Raw genomic sequence first — 15,878 nt, 5'->3', positions numbered from 1 at the left:
TATTTGGATATTTAGTGGGGAATGAAGTTGATAAGTCACCCAAATATAAATTAATAACTTTATTTACTACTTGATAAATTTAAATCATAGGTAAGCATGATAGAATATTTCAATATTGAGCTAGCTTTCATCTAATGGCTTAAGCTTTTAGAACAGTTAGCGATAACCCCATAAAATCTCATAAAAAAATTACCTAAAAATCGATAAATAAAGTAGGTAAGTGACCAACTCGTTTGGATCCTGGAACATCTCTACTCAAAACTTGATACTTAAATCATGATATGAATTTTGTCATCAATTATTGATGCATAACACAACAACTCTTACAATCAATAAACATGAACATCCTAAGAACACATGAGTGTGCGTGTGTGCGTTGGCGGGTGGGGGTTCATCACGATGAGAACAACAAAGCAATGAACCTAAGAAGAACATCCACTGCATTCTGGACAGCCAGGGAGGCGAAGATGGAGGCCTCGTTGGAGAGAGAAGACCCACCACCGGCCAAATCAGAGAGAGACCTGATCGCGATGAACGGCATCTTGTGTTGGCGACAGACCCGAGCAATGGAGGCGCTCTCCATGTCGATGGCGGTCGCGTTGAACTTTGAGTACAAGAACTGCCTGTAAGCACTGTTGTCCACAAGCACATTGGCGCTCACCCCTCTCTCCACTCTCACCACCATTGGTGCCCTTGGCAAGCATGTTGAGTTCACACATTGCCCAAGCTTCAATCCCTAGTTGTGCCAATGAGCAAAGTATTAGCATAGCCAGAGGATTCATCCGGTCCGGTTGGTACCGATTTCCTTGATAGACTTAACTTTGAAAACTAAGATCGACTTAATGACTTTGTGAAACAAGATAGTTTTGAGCTTATGTTAGTGATGAAACCAAATTCATTTCGTTAAGATGAAACAAGAAAAGTCTATCCGTCTCCTTCTCTTCCTCGAGTTGGGTGGTTTGTGAGTGTTTTCCCCTTCAAATTATCCTATCAAATGAGTGGCTCGCGATTTTACCTTGATTTTCTTCGAGACAGCGAAGTAGTGCCTGTTAATGGGGACCCGGAAGGCGTGCTGTCGGACTTCGGGGACACCATCGACCGCGAAGATTTCCTCGGGTTGGTACCAAACATTGTTGAGGAGGTTCGGGTCAACCTCGCCACCGCTGGTGTGATTGTTGAAACCGGAGATGTTGAGGTACCCAATCTTCCGGGTGTAGTCCCCATCTGATTCAAATGCTAGCTCCGTGCCAGGCCCATCTCCAAACCTCTGGTTTCATTCAGGAAACAGGAAAGAGATCATAGGATTGGGGCTTAAAGTGACGAATAGCTATCTCTATATTGAGAATTTACCTGTCCAATTTGAGTAAACCCCACAATGTGTTCAGATCTGCTCCTAACATTTTAAGTGTGTATAAAACATATGCTTTTTTCATAACAACTATTATCGAAGCGATCGTCAAGGATTTACTCTACAAATAGAGGAAACTTTAGATGTCAATAAATTTACTCATCTACTTACTTTTAATTGTTGTTACCTGCATCTCGGTCCTCGATTTCATTGGTGTAAGGCCAAGTTTCTAGGAACGAGAAGAGCGGAATGAAAAATGAGACATAAAGCTCCGTTTATTTCACGAGAAATAAATGTTTTGAAAAATATTTTTCTTAAAAAATAAATGCTTGCTTGGCTCGAAATGATTAGTTAACGAAAAATATTTCATTATCGACAAAAATTATTGTCTAAATATTTTTGTGAATGATGAAGATTATTTTTAAAAAGATATTTTTCAAATAATTTATTTTTCGAATTTTTTTTTCTTCTTGTTGTTTTGGGTGTTGGGTAACTTAAAATAGTTTCATTATGATACTCTTATAATGTTTTTTTTTTTGGGGGCCCGGGGGGGTGGGGGGGAAGGAATAACTAGACTTGATAAAACAGACATCCCATAAACACTATTTACGGCAAAAAGAACAACAAAATCAAGAAATATACCATAATATTCTGTCATTCATTTTTCCATTTTCCTTTCTTTGGTAACTTTTAAAAATAACTTTCTACCACCCCCCCGTTGGTTGTTATGGAAAATTTTGATCATGTCTCCAAATTATTATTTAAAAAAAAAAACCCACATTCCAATTTCAAGATGGTACCAAACTCTACAATTCGATTTTTTTTCTATCATTCCGATTACTCAACATTCATAGCAAATTCCTTCAAATTCGTCACGATTGTTTCATTCCAACTAGTCAAACGGGGTCTAAGCGCATGCATCTACCATCGAACTTACACGACGCATGTGCTTGTGACATAACCTAAATTGCTTACGAGTTTTCTACCAAATTTGTGTCCTCTATATGTAAAGAACTTTGCACTTTCTTCTTCTTCTTTTCATCCAATCTGCTACACCTTCCCCTTCCACTCAGCACCATACATCTAACAATCACTCAATTTCCTATGAGAATTTTGCTTGGCTGACCGTCCCCCAATGTCAGACGGTGGGACGGACATGCTATAGCCACAAATGAGATTTGTGGAGTTTCAGCGCTATCACTCCCCATTCTTTTTTTTTTTTTTTTTATGTATTTTTAGTATAAGCTAAAATTAAAAGATAAAACAATAACAAAGTGATCGCACAACCCGGTATAATCTCAAACATAGACCCACACATCATCACCGTATGTTTTGCATAAACAAACTCATTAATTTGGAGGTCGCGTGGCTATTTGATTTGCAACTTCTAAAATTGATTTTATTTGCAATTAAGAAAGAATCGGATGTTTTTAATCGTTGCTGGTACTTGTTATAATTTTGTCTTCTAATTTTAACTTATAATAAAAACACATAAAAGTAAAAAAAATAGAAAAAAAAATAGGGAAAATTTTGTTTGTGGTCGTAAGCTGACCGTCCCCACCGTCTGACTAGCTTAGCAGATGTAATAAGGACTCAAATGGAAACAATAAAAGGTTGGGAAAGATCAATAGTTGGAAATAGACCTGCCAATTCCAAAGGCCTGTGTGAGCCCAATACCGTGGGATTGTCACATCCCCAATCTGGAGATCTGGATTTGCATTCCCTGCAATTCCATAGTGCACCACACCTTTCACATTGAACAGAGTCAAGAGCAACTCTGTGGTTATACCTGCATTTAGCTTCATACAGCAGCAGCAACTTCTCATCAACCCTCTAAATTTTCCGATATCGAAACAAGAAAAAGGAACATATAGGACAAGCGACGATCGAAATCTTGCCCGCACCATGCTCAACCCCGTCATGACGATGATCACTTTCTCGTTCTGCAGCCGTCCGATCCGAAATCTCCTTCCTGTCGAGCATGATGCAAATCATACCAACTCGTCGCAAGAAGAACGATGTTCCCCGAAGGAGCCGACTAGCGGCAATGTCCTTCGGACTAATGACATTAAGGATTAGAACCAGAGACAAAAAAGAGATGACTCGATCCATGAACAGCAGACACCATATTTTAGTATTCATGGGCTTCAGTTACCAGAAATGTCCAAGTGAGGGAGAGTTCCATTGGGGACAAAGCTTGGAGTTTGGAGAAGAGGGTTCATCTCGAAGGAGTTGGGCACTACGATCCCCAAGAACGGGCCTTCCTTGTTCACTCCATCCACCATTCTCATGGAACCATGGGGAACTGCACCAAAGCTCCTGTTCATCACGCCCATCACCACAGCTAGGAGGAGGACCACCTCCTTCAAAGGTTGAAGATGACCCATCTTAGAGAGAGAGAGAGGAAGCGATGATAACCAAAGATAAGGAAGGGTATCTTGATGTGAAGAGGATCTGAAAAAGAGAAAAACAAGATGAAGTCCGTATAAAAGTTTGGAAAAAATCCAAAAAGGGGTCCGAAATCCTCGTGTTTTCTCAAATAAGGGCCTCCAGTGAACATTGTTTCAAAAAAAGGCCCGAAGTCCTCATGTTTTCTCAAGTAAGGGCCTCAAGTAAACGCTGTTTCAAATAAGGACTTTAATTTTTTTTCTTTTTTATTATACTTTTTATTATCTGTTTTCTTAAATAAAAAAAAAAGGAGAGAAAGTGGACGTTCATAGGCGGAAGGGGTAGCCCTCCAGCCTGTGCATGGTTTTTTTTTTTTAATCAGAAAAAAATGAATAAAAAATTAAAATGTGAAATGACAAAAACGCCCTTTAGGCCATACCCTATTTTGAAACATTATGACCACTTCAGACCTTTAATCGAAACGTCTTATTTCACTTTGAGCCCTTATTCGAAACATAGTTCATTTGGACCCTTATTTGAAAAAAAAAAAAGAACTTTAGGCCCTTTTTCGGATTTTTCCCTAAAAGTTTCTCGGAATTGACTTGACTTGTCTGAGGGAAGTTGCATTAACTAAGATTCCCACCTCGTTCTACCTCTCTCCTCCCCAAAAAAATAAAAAATAAAAACAATGTTCGAACAATTTAATCGACACGTGATGGGCTTAACGACGACTGGACTAAACACTTCTCTAGAGGATGCTAGTAAAGAAACGAAGTCAAGATCCATTGCATGGACATGGAGTCAAACAAGAAGAGTCGACGAGAAGCCAAGGCGTGAACAGATCCACGGAATTGATTGGTCGACTCAATAATGGTATCGCCTAAGATTTCTCCATGAATCGTGGCCCGTTTGTGACTAGAATTTTACGGGCACCGCACACGAATCCCCTAAAGATTCTGGTGCATGTAATTTATTGCGACTGTTAGGGAATTAAAGATCCATTTATATATAGTAATGTTACCCTAAGTAGCACCGACATCGACACGGGACACGACACAACACGACACTCCGACACGTCATTTTTAAAAAATAGAGATTTTTGACATATTAGGGACACGTTGTATATTAAATATATTTTATATAAGTACGATATATTATTATTTTTATAATTTTTTATAAAATAGAAAATTTATCAAAAGAGTTCTTATAATCAAAGAAAGCTCACACCATGAATACTCCAGTAATTTGATCCTAACCAGCCTAGAAAATAAATAAATAATAAAAAAAATCCTGTTATCTGCACACTTCCCCTCCTCTCTCACGTCTCCTCCCCTTCTCTCTTTACTTTTTAAAAAATCTCTGACACCTTTCTCCTCCTCTCTCTCTCTCTCTCTCTCTCTCTCTCTGTCTCCCCTTCTTTTATGTTTTCAAACTTTCACGTTCACCGAAAACCTCTCTCTCCTCTCTGCTGCACCCCCTCTGCCTCTTTACTTCCTGAAAAAATCTCCCCCCCTTTTTCTCTATCAGTCCTCTCTGTCTCGCGAAGCCAACTACGGCATCGACCACCATGATTTGTGCTACTGGCTCTGTCCTCCGGCTCGTTTGCTCTCTCTGCTCCGGCGCACACGAATGCCGTTCTCTGCTTGGGCGCTCGCGTCACCGGCTCCCTCCCTCATCTCTCTCATGGCCCGAAACGCTCCTCCCCCTTCCCCCACTGTTCTCTGCCCTTCGGATCTGCTTTTCCCCGCCCTCTTTCCTCACCGACTCGCGTGTCCCCGGCGTGTCGCTGGCGTTGACTACGTGTCGGACCTCCGACACCCGTTGACCGCGTGTCGAACGCGTGTCGGACCGTATCGGACGCGTGTCCGTGTCCGACACCGACACGCTGAGGGGTTTGGCGTGTCGGTGCTTCATAGATGTTACCTCGAGTCGAGAGCACAACTTGGCCGACAAGGTTATAGAATTGAGATACTTTATGTAGGAAGCTTGTACATCTATGACACTCATTTATGCATGCATATGTATTTAAAGCAAGCTGTTTTTGCCGGCTAACGTCAACGGTCGAGTTACAATTATCAAGACGCGAAATCTCCATGCGGATTGCTAAAGGTTATTTGGTTATAGGGAATGAAGTCGGTGACAGTAGACCTGTCAAAATAGATCTTAAATCCATATGTCTCAATTTTTTTTTTCTTTAAATGGATCGTACATGGATTACTTCAAATTTGAGGAGCCTATCCGGAATCTTTTAAAACCTAAAATAAATGGGTCTCCAAGCCTCTACGGATCATACTCTCTTTTCTCTCCCTCTTTGCTCTATCCTTCTCCCTAGTCATGGTCATCCTATCCAGATGGTCGCTTCCATCGCCATATGGCCTGTCCTCAAGCCAATCGACTCGCATGACCAGGTAGGGCTTCATGCGGAAGACATAAGTGACTCGGAACCGCTCTTGCCCCTTGCAGATGAGGAAGAACCGGTCGTTCGGGAGGCGCTCGCGGTTGACGACCTCCCCGATACCCGTAGTGCTGGAGGTGGATTTGGTGCACAACATGTAAGCCACGAATTTGGCATGCCCAATGATCGCCGTAATGAGAACTAGAAACACAATACATCATAGAGGAGAGTAATTGGCGCACACCTGATTTAAAATCCATCATGACTTGATGTGAAACGACGATGAACTCAAGCGTTTCTCCTATATTCCCTCTTGAAGCGCTGGCCGAATGAGACAGCCCATTTATGAACGAAAAGATATGTTTTGTGTTCTGCTGATTCAACCTCTGAATCTGCTTCCGCTATCGTGGGGTAAAACTATTTGTGTCGAGCCTGGGCCTTCTCATTACGGGCCGAGCCTAACTCGGCCCACACTAGTCAACACATATTAAATTGATTAGGAACCCTTATATTTTATCTTAATATTTTATCTTACTAGACCAGCCCATAAAATGGTAAAGAGAAATTTCAATTAATGTAAACCCACATAGAAAAACTCTTACACACCACATCAAAGTGGCGGTCAGTATGGAGGAGCGTGTGCTGCATCATCCGGTAATGGCACTTGGAGAGGGAGGATCCCGCCAAGGAAGAGGACGAGGGGGAGGGGGGAAGAGCGGGAGCTCGGCGGCATTGGAAGAGGACGCGGACCAAGCATGCAGTTCTCCGGGAAGGAGGAGGCCTAGAATAGAAGAGAGCCCAATTTTCTTCAGCACCGCCGATGGCAGGAGAGGCTGACGTGAGGAGGAGTCAGAGAGGAGAGATTAGGGCTAGGGTTTGGGGAGGAGGAGGAGATGGTGGTGGCCCCGGTGGGTATGGCGAAGGAGGTTTTAAGAGAATGAGAGAGTAACCAAAAAAAAAGAAGTTGTGTGGGTGGATTTGGGTTGGTCCTGGGTTGGGCTGGGTAGGGCAAAATAAATGAGTCAATGTAAGTTAAACGAACGAATTCAGATTGAACCCATTTTATGATCCATCCAAATTCAATTCAATTCACCCATTTGTCACCAACAGCGAAACATGAAAAGAGGACATGATGTTTCCTTTCTCGACACCGGTCTGGCTAATTAGATCGGGACCGATTGAAACGAACACCGGAAAAAGAAAAAAAACTAACTGTACATGGGATGAGAAGGAGTGAGTGTGACGTTAAGTTGTTCAGTGTCCTTGCTCGGATTGTTGGGAACGAGTTAATGAAAAAGACAAGTAGACACGTACGTAGACCCTGAACTTTGCATGTGGTAACTTCTGAATCGAGAAATTTATAATGGTAAGCACCCTGTGCTAATCTTCTTGTATACATTGGAAATTGGAAATACTAAAATCCAAACCATATAAACATAAATTTCCAATTACGATGTGCCGGAAAATTCAGTATGGTAAGCATGAGTCAGATTTACAATCAAAGTGTGTCAAGTTTGCTAAGAAATGCCTATGGCTCTATGAGTTTAGGAAATTACCAAAAAAGTCCTAAATTTCTTATAATTATGCCAATTCATGCCTAAACTTATTTTTTTGACCGATTCAGTTCTAAATATTTGGCAATTATGTCAATTCAGTCCATCCTACTAAATTTAGCCGGCTAGCGCTGATGTGGACGCCGACTAACAACGATAATATTTTAATATTTCTTTGAATTATTTCATTTTATTTTTCCATTGCTTTCTTTTCTTTTCTTCTCCCTTCTTCTTCTTCTTCTTCCTCTAGCTGATCCAACTAGGGGCAACAGCCGACAAGGTCAACCTCGCCGACCTTAGGCAAAGCTTGTCCCCGCTAGCCACCGGCGTGGTTGAGCCTCTCCCGGTGATGGCGAGGTCGGCCCGCATTTGGACCTCACTATCGCCGGGTGAGGCCGGCCGAGACCTTATTAGTGGCCGATAGGGGACGAGCTTCGCTTGAGGCTAGCGAGGTTGATCTCGTCGGCCGGAGGAAGAAGAAGAAGGGAGAAGAAAAAAAGAAAAAGGAAAAAAAAAGGAAAAAAATCAAAAAAATATTAAAATGTTATGTTGTCGGACGGCCGACGTCCATATTAGTGCCGGCCGGCCAAATTTGGCCGGATGGACTGAATTGACACAATTGTAAAATTTTTAAGACCGAATCAACAAAAGAAAAGTTTAGGACCGAATTGTCACAATTACAATAGGTTTAAGATTTTGTTGGTAATTTTTCCTACTCTTATTTGCTTGTTTAAAAAAAAAATTCAATTAAAAGTTTAAGATAGTAGTGGCACAATTAGCCCTTAAACTGTTTCGCGGAATTTAATTGAATCAACTTTGTCATAAACCTTTAAGGAAAAGTGCAGTTAATTCTTTTCAGTCAAGTCGCGTCCGGTTTATTTGACTTGGTAGTCTAGTAATAGCCGACTGTCCAAGGTACAACGGGGGCGTGACGAGGATTATTATTCTAACTACCAATTTTGTTTTTGCTTAGATGAACCGCGTGATCTCTTGGTCGAGCAAATGAATCCCCATTCCCCAAATCAGTCCCTAAAATTCCAATTCTAGTCTTGGCGGAAAAATTTGGCACGAAGATGAAGATGACCGTCGTCAATTTTTTACAGAACGGGAGGATAAAGTCAAAATAATTAGTCAAAGTATTACTGTGATTGTGGTCTCTCCAAGAGTCTGTTGTCTTTTTGTAATCTATTCGTGTTGATTGTGTTGGTTTCTTCGCATGTGCTGTGATGATCCCTCCATGAAAAAGAAAAAAAATTCTACATTGTCCTTTCAAGTAGGGTCAAAATGAACGACAAATTTAGTACAGGTATATGTCAATCCGATCCATCGAGGCTTCATGAGAGAGCTCGAGATTGAGGTAAATCATGAATTCAAAAGTCCGAATTGGAGGGATTGATTTTGAGATTTGGGCATTGTTGCATTGAATATCAGTCCATCTAAGGCCGTCCCCATTACATGTAGATCGGGCCGAGAGGACTTGATTGCGCTTCTTCTCAAAAGCTTCGGACTAAACTGGTTCGATTACAAAGTTCGGGACTCGATTGAATTATATACAATAGGTTTACGACTCTTTGTGTAATTTCCCCTTGTGTAGTCATAAATGGCATATTCAAACGTTGGCTAAGTCATGCATGTTAAACTACACTGAAAGAACCTTCGGGCGAGCAATTTCTGAAGGAAAAAGAAGTTGGATTGAAAAGAGGAAGGAAAGAAAGAAAAGACTTGCTTGATCATGTCATGACAAAGATGGATTGTTCACTAGTACTAATTACTAAGTTACTAATCCCTGCACAGACTTAAACAACTGCAGGTAAAAAGGTTACATGATCCTACATAATTATATCCGAAAATATCATTTTTTCGAAAAAAAAAAAAAAAAGGAAGGAAAGAAAAGAAGAGAAAATCACACCCGAGCATAAGACAGCAGAGACCACACCAAACCAAAGCATGATATACATAGCATCAAGAGCAATCAGCCTTGGGAAATTTTTGCAGCAGAGTGACTGCTCATGATGTTATATAATCACCTAAGATTCATTAATCTCTCCAAATTTGCTGTCACAGGTTCTAAAATTTAGAGACTTCATGTCCAGCTCAATCATCGGAATCCTCCTCCGATGGTAGGAGCCCAGTAGTCGGCTCCGGTTTCGTTTCCTACTTGCATTGTGCAAGAGATCGGCACCAGACACAGCCCTCGACTCCTCAGGTCCTTTGCTTCTTCTTCATGACCAGTGTCCTGACATAAAACATGGACCAAAAGCTTTAGTTTTTGACAGAAGGGTGGTTCTTTTTGTTCCCGTTTGGTACTCAAATGGCAATGAAGCCGGAAGAATGAGAAGGGATAGGACTATTTTCAAAAGAGATTATTACCTGGTCTAAAGCTCCTTTCCTCTTCATGCAGTTGTCATTCAGCAGCTGCTCCATAGCATAAGGAGGAAGAGGCATTAGGAAGAAACAATGTAGATTATGTACATAGATTATCGAATGGATATAGTTGTAGGTTCTTAGGTGAATGTAGTTATATAAGTGTATGAAAATTAACACAAGGGTGGTTTGAAGTTTATTGTCATGTGCTAGAATCATTATCAAATTCAAACGGAAAATGAGGATGAGACTCAAGCTGCAAAATGGTCTAACATTAGATAACAATTACCCAACTAAAGGATTTGTCACACTACCTACCCATGTAACTCGGTCACATGTGCCTTACAATGATAAATCTTCGGCGATTAGGGGCTAAAATTGTGTTTGTTGCCCGAAATCTAATATCACCTCATCTAAAGATGTGCGCCGAAACCTTAAATCTCAACAGTGATGACAGAAGAACACGAGAGAGTCTAAAATCCAAACCCATCGAGGTACATAGGTAAACTTTATTTCGTTCAAAAGCTTAAACAATGTGTTTAGTGTATTTGTTGCTTAGTGTAACTTTTGTTAACCTTGTTAAACTTCATCTGTTCAAAAGCTCAAACTGCAAATCACTTAAATTTTATTATGCTCAAGATCTTGACAAGCACATGTGCATACCTGACCAGGGTCTTCCGGGAATATACAACTCCTCTCTCTTTGAACCTAAATAATTAGAAAAGTAACAGGTTCTCAATTATTCTACTCAGTAAAGATCTGATAACCTATCTGCAAAAACATGCATGTGCATTCACTTCACACTTGCGTGCGCGCGAGAGAGAGAGAGAGAGAGAGAGAGATTATACAGATTGTTGGTGCCTCATGTTGCCTGATCCATTGTCCAAGTACGGTAAACTAAGTGCCTGTTGATGTTCAGAGGGTATGTTCAAATCAGAACTCCAGCACGCCCAAAACCCAAAATAGAATAAATTGAAGAACAAAAAGAGTAAAGAAAATATTGGGAATGATGCTTTCACTTTCACAGTTTGGCCATAGTAGGGTTTTTATTTTTTATTTTTATTTATTTATGTTTTCCCCTTCATAAATCAATTGGAAAAAGGAAAAAAAGAAAAGAAGAACATCACCTCAATCTGATTTTGAAGGAATCTGATGTAGCCAATAGCCTCTGCCAACACAGAAGCTGTGTCAGTCTGCAAAAGAGAGCAAAAATCCCCCCACACCACAACCCTCCAAAGTCATATTTTTGGCCATCTTCAATACTTTAACTCATAAGTAAAAAGTAGCACAATGAGAAAAGGAAGAACAGAAAGAGAGACCCTAAGTTCAAAAGACTTGCAAAGCCATGGACTCATGTAGAAGGAAAAAGAAGAGCTTTCGCTTGCAGAAAGAGTTTCTCTTTCACCGGAGTTTTCCACCACTAAAGATGTGGAGGAATGAATTTGTATGGACTTGATTTCATAAAAGACATTGAAAGAGAGGAAGTATGTGAATTCGAATTTAAAATGCAACCCGCTTCTTTGGACGGCTACTTCGCAATCGACATATGAGACTCTTTGCTTGCTTTCCCAAACCAGCGGCCTACCGCTTTTTCGGTCAAGCGAATGAAGTGCATTATGCTGGTTATTAAACTGAAAAGGCTTGAGCTTTTCACCTTGCCAAATGGAGAAACAAGCTGATGCAGAGCAGTGATTCTGTCACCTAATTTCTCCTTCCTCACCTGGTTCAAATCAAGCCAAATGAGATCAGTTAGCCCCATGATTAGGGCTTGGTGGTATCCCATTTCACCATCTGATATATATATTTTTTTTTTTTGCTGGATTCTTTAATTTCTGTCCCTTTTACTTATGACTTTCATAAAGACAAGGCATAACGGAAGAGGAATAAGGATTTGAACAAGTCGACAACCGAGAAAGACAACAGTCCACTCACACACATGTAAGATAGCTTTGTGTGCTTTTGTGTGTCTGTGGATGTGAGAGAGAGAGAGAGAGAGAGAGAGAGAGCCCATGGCCATTACCTTGAAGGTGGTAGATTGGGCTGAAGATGGTTGAGTCCTGGCTTTCTTCTGTGCCCCACCTGTTGCACTGCTTTTACACTGACCAAAAACAAAAGGAAGAAATTCAACAAACATGATCAGAACTATTTGTGATCATGCCGCTCCGAAGAAACACGGTTAGCGGAAGTTGCCTTCGAAAATCATGTGTGACGAACTGAAAGTGATAAAACAATGTCATGCATTGCGAGCCGCTTAAGTTATTTTCAAGAAAAAAATTTGCTTTCTAATAGGCTCTAGTTTATATAGTAAAGACATAGGAAAAAAGCGAACGATGTATACACCGTCAATTATTCGTTTCAAACCCTTTTTTCGGCCCCTTCATCCAATTACAAGAGGAAAGGTGAAGACAGATCTCAAAACCCATCCCTAATTCGCTAAGTAATGGAAGAAGAATTCAAATATGCTGCAAAAAAGAGTGAGTCGTACCCACTTTAATCCTGTAGCTTTTTAAAATACTTGATGAGGTTCCGTAAATTCATTATAATAAATGACCTTTCGTACGAATTTGTTCTTCGTCGAGGTACGCGTCCATATTCTTGCACGAAATGGCGTCATAATCTCACCTCGGAAGATTGATCCGGCACCGGATGCTTATTGCTGTCGGATTTCTTGTATGAGAAGTCCAGCAAGTTGCTGCTGAAGCTCGTGACGCATGATTTCGGAGATGAAGCCGCAGTGGTTAGAGTAGCGGTAGGCCAAACAGCTGATTTAGATCCATGGAAGTCGTTGCTTGGTGCATGTCCGTACAAGTAGCCGCTCGAGGAATTCTCTTGCTTCACATCAATTGGAGACTGCTCTAGCACCTGTTGATCTCCCCAGTTCTCTAATCTCTTTGCTTGAAAATGGGTCAAGGCACTCTTGTCTTCTTCACTCATCAATCCACCCCTAGATTTGGAAGGGTCAAAAGGAACATAAGAGATCATCCTCATATACTTTTATTGCAAACTCCATGATCAATGGATGCAATCGTGAAATCACTTGTCGTGGAATGGAGTTAATTGACAATGCGGCGAGGTTGAATTTGCATGTCTAAGTTGAAGATCGATGTAGACAAGGACAAAAGCATCGGTTGACAAGCTAGCTTGCTAACATTAAGAAGAGAAGATTTTGTATGGAGAGCTACTATATATGCTGAAAAGTGTGTTTATTAACATGTAAAATCATACAAAAAAGAAGGAAAAATCATGCGAGGTGGAGCATTCGCAGGGACACATGATCTGCATGCATGCGCTTGCCACCAATAAATTCGGTTTAACATCACAACGTTTCGCAAGTCAAGTCAGCTAGTCTTTCGAAACCGACATGCCGGACATAGATCTGCTCATAAGCTATCCTTATGAATAGCAAAAGAAAGGTGTAGAAAAATCCTCAAGAACACAAACACATATGAGAGAGAGAGAGAGAGAGAGAGATGTTTACAGGAGAAGTTGGCTCCAGGACTCAGCTGAGAGCTGCTGATGCTCCTGGCTACTATTCTCAAGCCAAGATGGAACCAGGAGTGAAGAAGGATTGGTGGCCATGTACTGAGGAAAGAGATTTGAATAATGGTAAGGAGGAATGTTTGGGAAGAAACTAGCAGGAGTGGCTTGTTGTGGACTTGGAGCTCTCAAGCTGTTGACGTTCCACCAACTATTAGGGTTTGCCATCATCTGCTGCTGCACTGGTGATGAGCTCTGCAACACTCCTCTATTCATGCCTTTGATCGATCTCTAACACAAACAATCTCTCTTCTCTCTAAACCGAAACTTTTGCCCTAATTATATATGCCCTTGTCTCTTTTCTTTGCCTTTTCTCTCTCTCTTTCTTTCTTTCTTTCTTTCTTTCTGTCTTTTACTTGAAGCTCCTAAACATGGCCTTTGTAGAAGCAGGAGAGAGAGAGAGATGGGGGTCTTTCTCACCACTCTTGATTGAGAGAGAGAGAGAGAGAGAGAGAGAGAACAAGGGGTTGAAGAAGCAAGAGAATTCAAATCATGGAGGTTTGAGAAACTTTTGTCTTTGTGTGGTTCTCTCTCCTTCTTTTCTTTATTGCCTTTTACCATCTTCCCTTCCTTTTTATTGTTTTTCTTTTTCTCTCTTTAGCTTTTTCTCTACTTTTGCTTTTTCTCAAAGTGGGCAGAAAAAGGTGAAGTGGGAATTTTGATTTAATTATTGTAAGGGGGACACAATTTTATTTTTAATTCGGACAGACTATAACCACTCCGAGTTTATGTTTGCTGCACACTATGTGCTCAGGTGTCATGCATGTGGTGATGAGGCGAGCATCCCAGTTACTTACTTACCCCTATTATTATTATTATTATTATTTTTACCCACAACTGATTTTCTTTTTTCAAACATTTGGTAGAATTTGATTTTTCATAATTCCTATACCTATGATTCATTATGTGTGATACGTGTAGCTCGGTTAAGATCTTCTCGAGGGAGTTATCAAAAAGTTCTGTCAATCGAGTTAAAATTCATAAACTTACTGCAACTTCCTCGAGAAAATTCGTAAACCTATTATGTTTATCTCAATTCAGTCCTAAATATTTTAATTGTGCCAATCGTATCATAAACTTCTTCACGTTCCGCCAATTGAGTGCATCTGGTCAATTTTGGCCGAAAATCGCCGACATAGACCCGGCCTTCCTGCATAGCACAATTGGTGTTGCCTAGACCTATCAAATTGGGTCATGAATCCATATCTTAACTTATATGATGAGCTAAGTTGTTATATCATTGAGTTATACTCAATAAATTGGTAATAAATGAGTTCAAACATAATATGAGTGTAAAATGAGTCATGAATAATTCGTAAATGAGTAATAAATGAATTCACAACTTACTTAGATCCAACTCACTTCTAGGACTCTATTCATTCTCTCTTACTCTCATTCAATCTCACGCTCACTCATTCCGCATTCTCATCTCAATTTGCAAACAAGTTTCCTAAATTAGATTAAATATAAAATATTTTATGAATACAGGTCGGTATGGGTTGGGTAAGAGTCCGTCGGGTCACTGGATTGGCATTGTAATAAATGAATCAAAAAGGGGTTAAATGGGTCTATTTGAGTCGAACTATTTATGATCCGACCCACATATTTTGACGGGTCTACGCTAACCTAATAATATTTCGAATTTTTTTATAATTTTTATTTTCTCTACTTTTTTTTTCCTAGACTTGAGGCCGGTGAGCGTCGCTCGCCACGAGCAAGGGCTGAGACGCCCTTGTTGATTCTAGGTGCGAGCCACGACGCCCTCACTAAATCTGGCCGGGCGAGGGTGCTGCGATCCTCTCCATTTTTGGGTGAGGGCGTCGCAGCCCTAGCCAGCCTTTTAGTCCAGGAAAAATTATGAAAAAAGAAAGAAAAGAAAAGAACAACAATTATAAAGAAATAGAAAAATTAGTACAATATTATTAGAAAATGTCAATGTGAGCGCAGGTCGTGCTACATAGGATCGTCGGTATCTACGTCGGTAATTCCTAATCAAAATTGGCCGGATGGACTCAATTAGAAAAATATGAAAATGTTTAGCTATCAATTGGCACAATTGAAATTGACCAAAAAATTTGACACGATTGAAAGATTTAGCACAAATGCAATAGGTTTAGGACTTTTCTTTTCTGATAAGTTTTTCGATTTTCTTGGGCAATAGCAGTAAGAAGGGCTATTAACCACAACCGTGGAATGCATAGTAATGCTCCTCGTATCACTTTTCCAAAGTTTATGTGTGATTTCGCAAAAAAGAAAAGAAAATCGTACGGATTCTACCCAAAATAAAATGCAA

The 15,878-nt window shown here is 40.4% G+C and overlaps 2 protein-coding genes across 2 annotated transcripts; both read right to left on the bottom strand.

The window, feature by feature from the left end:
* Positions 1–279: 279 nt before the first annotated feature.
* LOC115749180 (bark storage protein A-like) lies at positions 280–3,830 on the bottom strand. The gene is made up of 5 exons (XM_030685888.2): positions 3,504–3,830; positions 3,253–3,320; positions 2,992–3,147; positions 1,016–1,267; positions 280–736 (listed from the first exon to the last, which is right to left on the bottom strand). The coding sequence occupies exons 1-5, from the start codon at positions 3,733–3,735 to the stop codon at positions 395–397; spliced, it is 1,050 nt and encodes a 349-aa protein (XP_030541748.2). The 5' UTR covers positions 3,736–3,830; the 3' UTR covers positions 280–394.
* Positions 3,831–9,406: 5,576 nt separating this feature from the next.
* On the bottom strand, positions 9,407–14,070 carry LOC115749181 (transcription factor bHLH68-like). The gene is made up of 9 exons (XM_030685889.2): positions 13,527–14,070; positions 12,671–12,992; positions 12,069–12,146; positions 11,703–11,768; positions 11,176–11,241; positions 10,897–10,953; positions 10,712–10,756; positions 10,055–10,099; positions 9,407–9,920 (listed from the first exon to the last, which is right to left on the bottom strand). The coding sequence occupies exons 1-9, from the start codon at positions 13,799–13,801 to the stop codon at positions 9,783–9,785; spliced, it is 1,092 nt and encodes a 363-aa protein (XP_030541749.1). The 5' UTR covers positions 13,802–14,070; the 3' UTR covers positions 9,407–9,782.
* Positions 14,071–15,878: the final 1,808 nt, after the last annotated feature.

The sequence above is a fragment of the Rhodamnia argentea genome, chromosome 4, assembly GCF_020921035.1.
Source record: "Rhodamnia argentea isolate NSW1041297 chromosome 4, ASM2092103v1, whole genome shotgun sequence".
NCBI classification, from domain to species: domain Eukaryota; kingdom Viridiplantae; phylum Streptophyta; class Magnoliopsida; order Myrtales; family Myrtaceae; genus Rhodamnia; species Rhodamnia argentea.
Note: the sequence above shows the minus strand (reverse complement) of the source record. Positions and strands in the feature narration are given on the sequence as shown.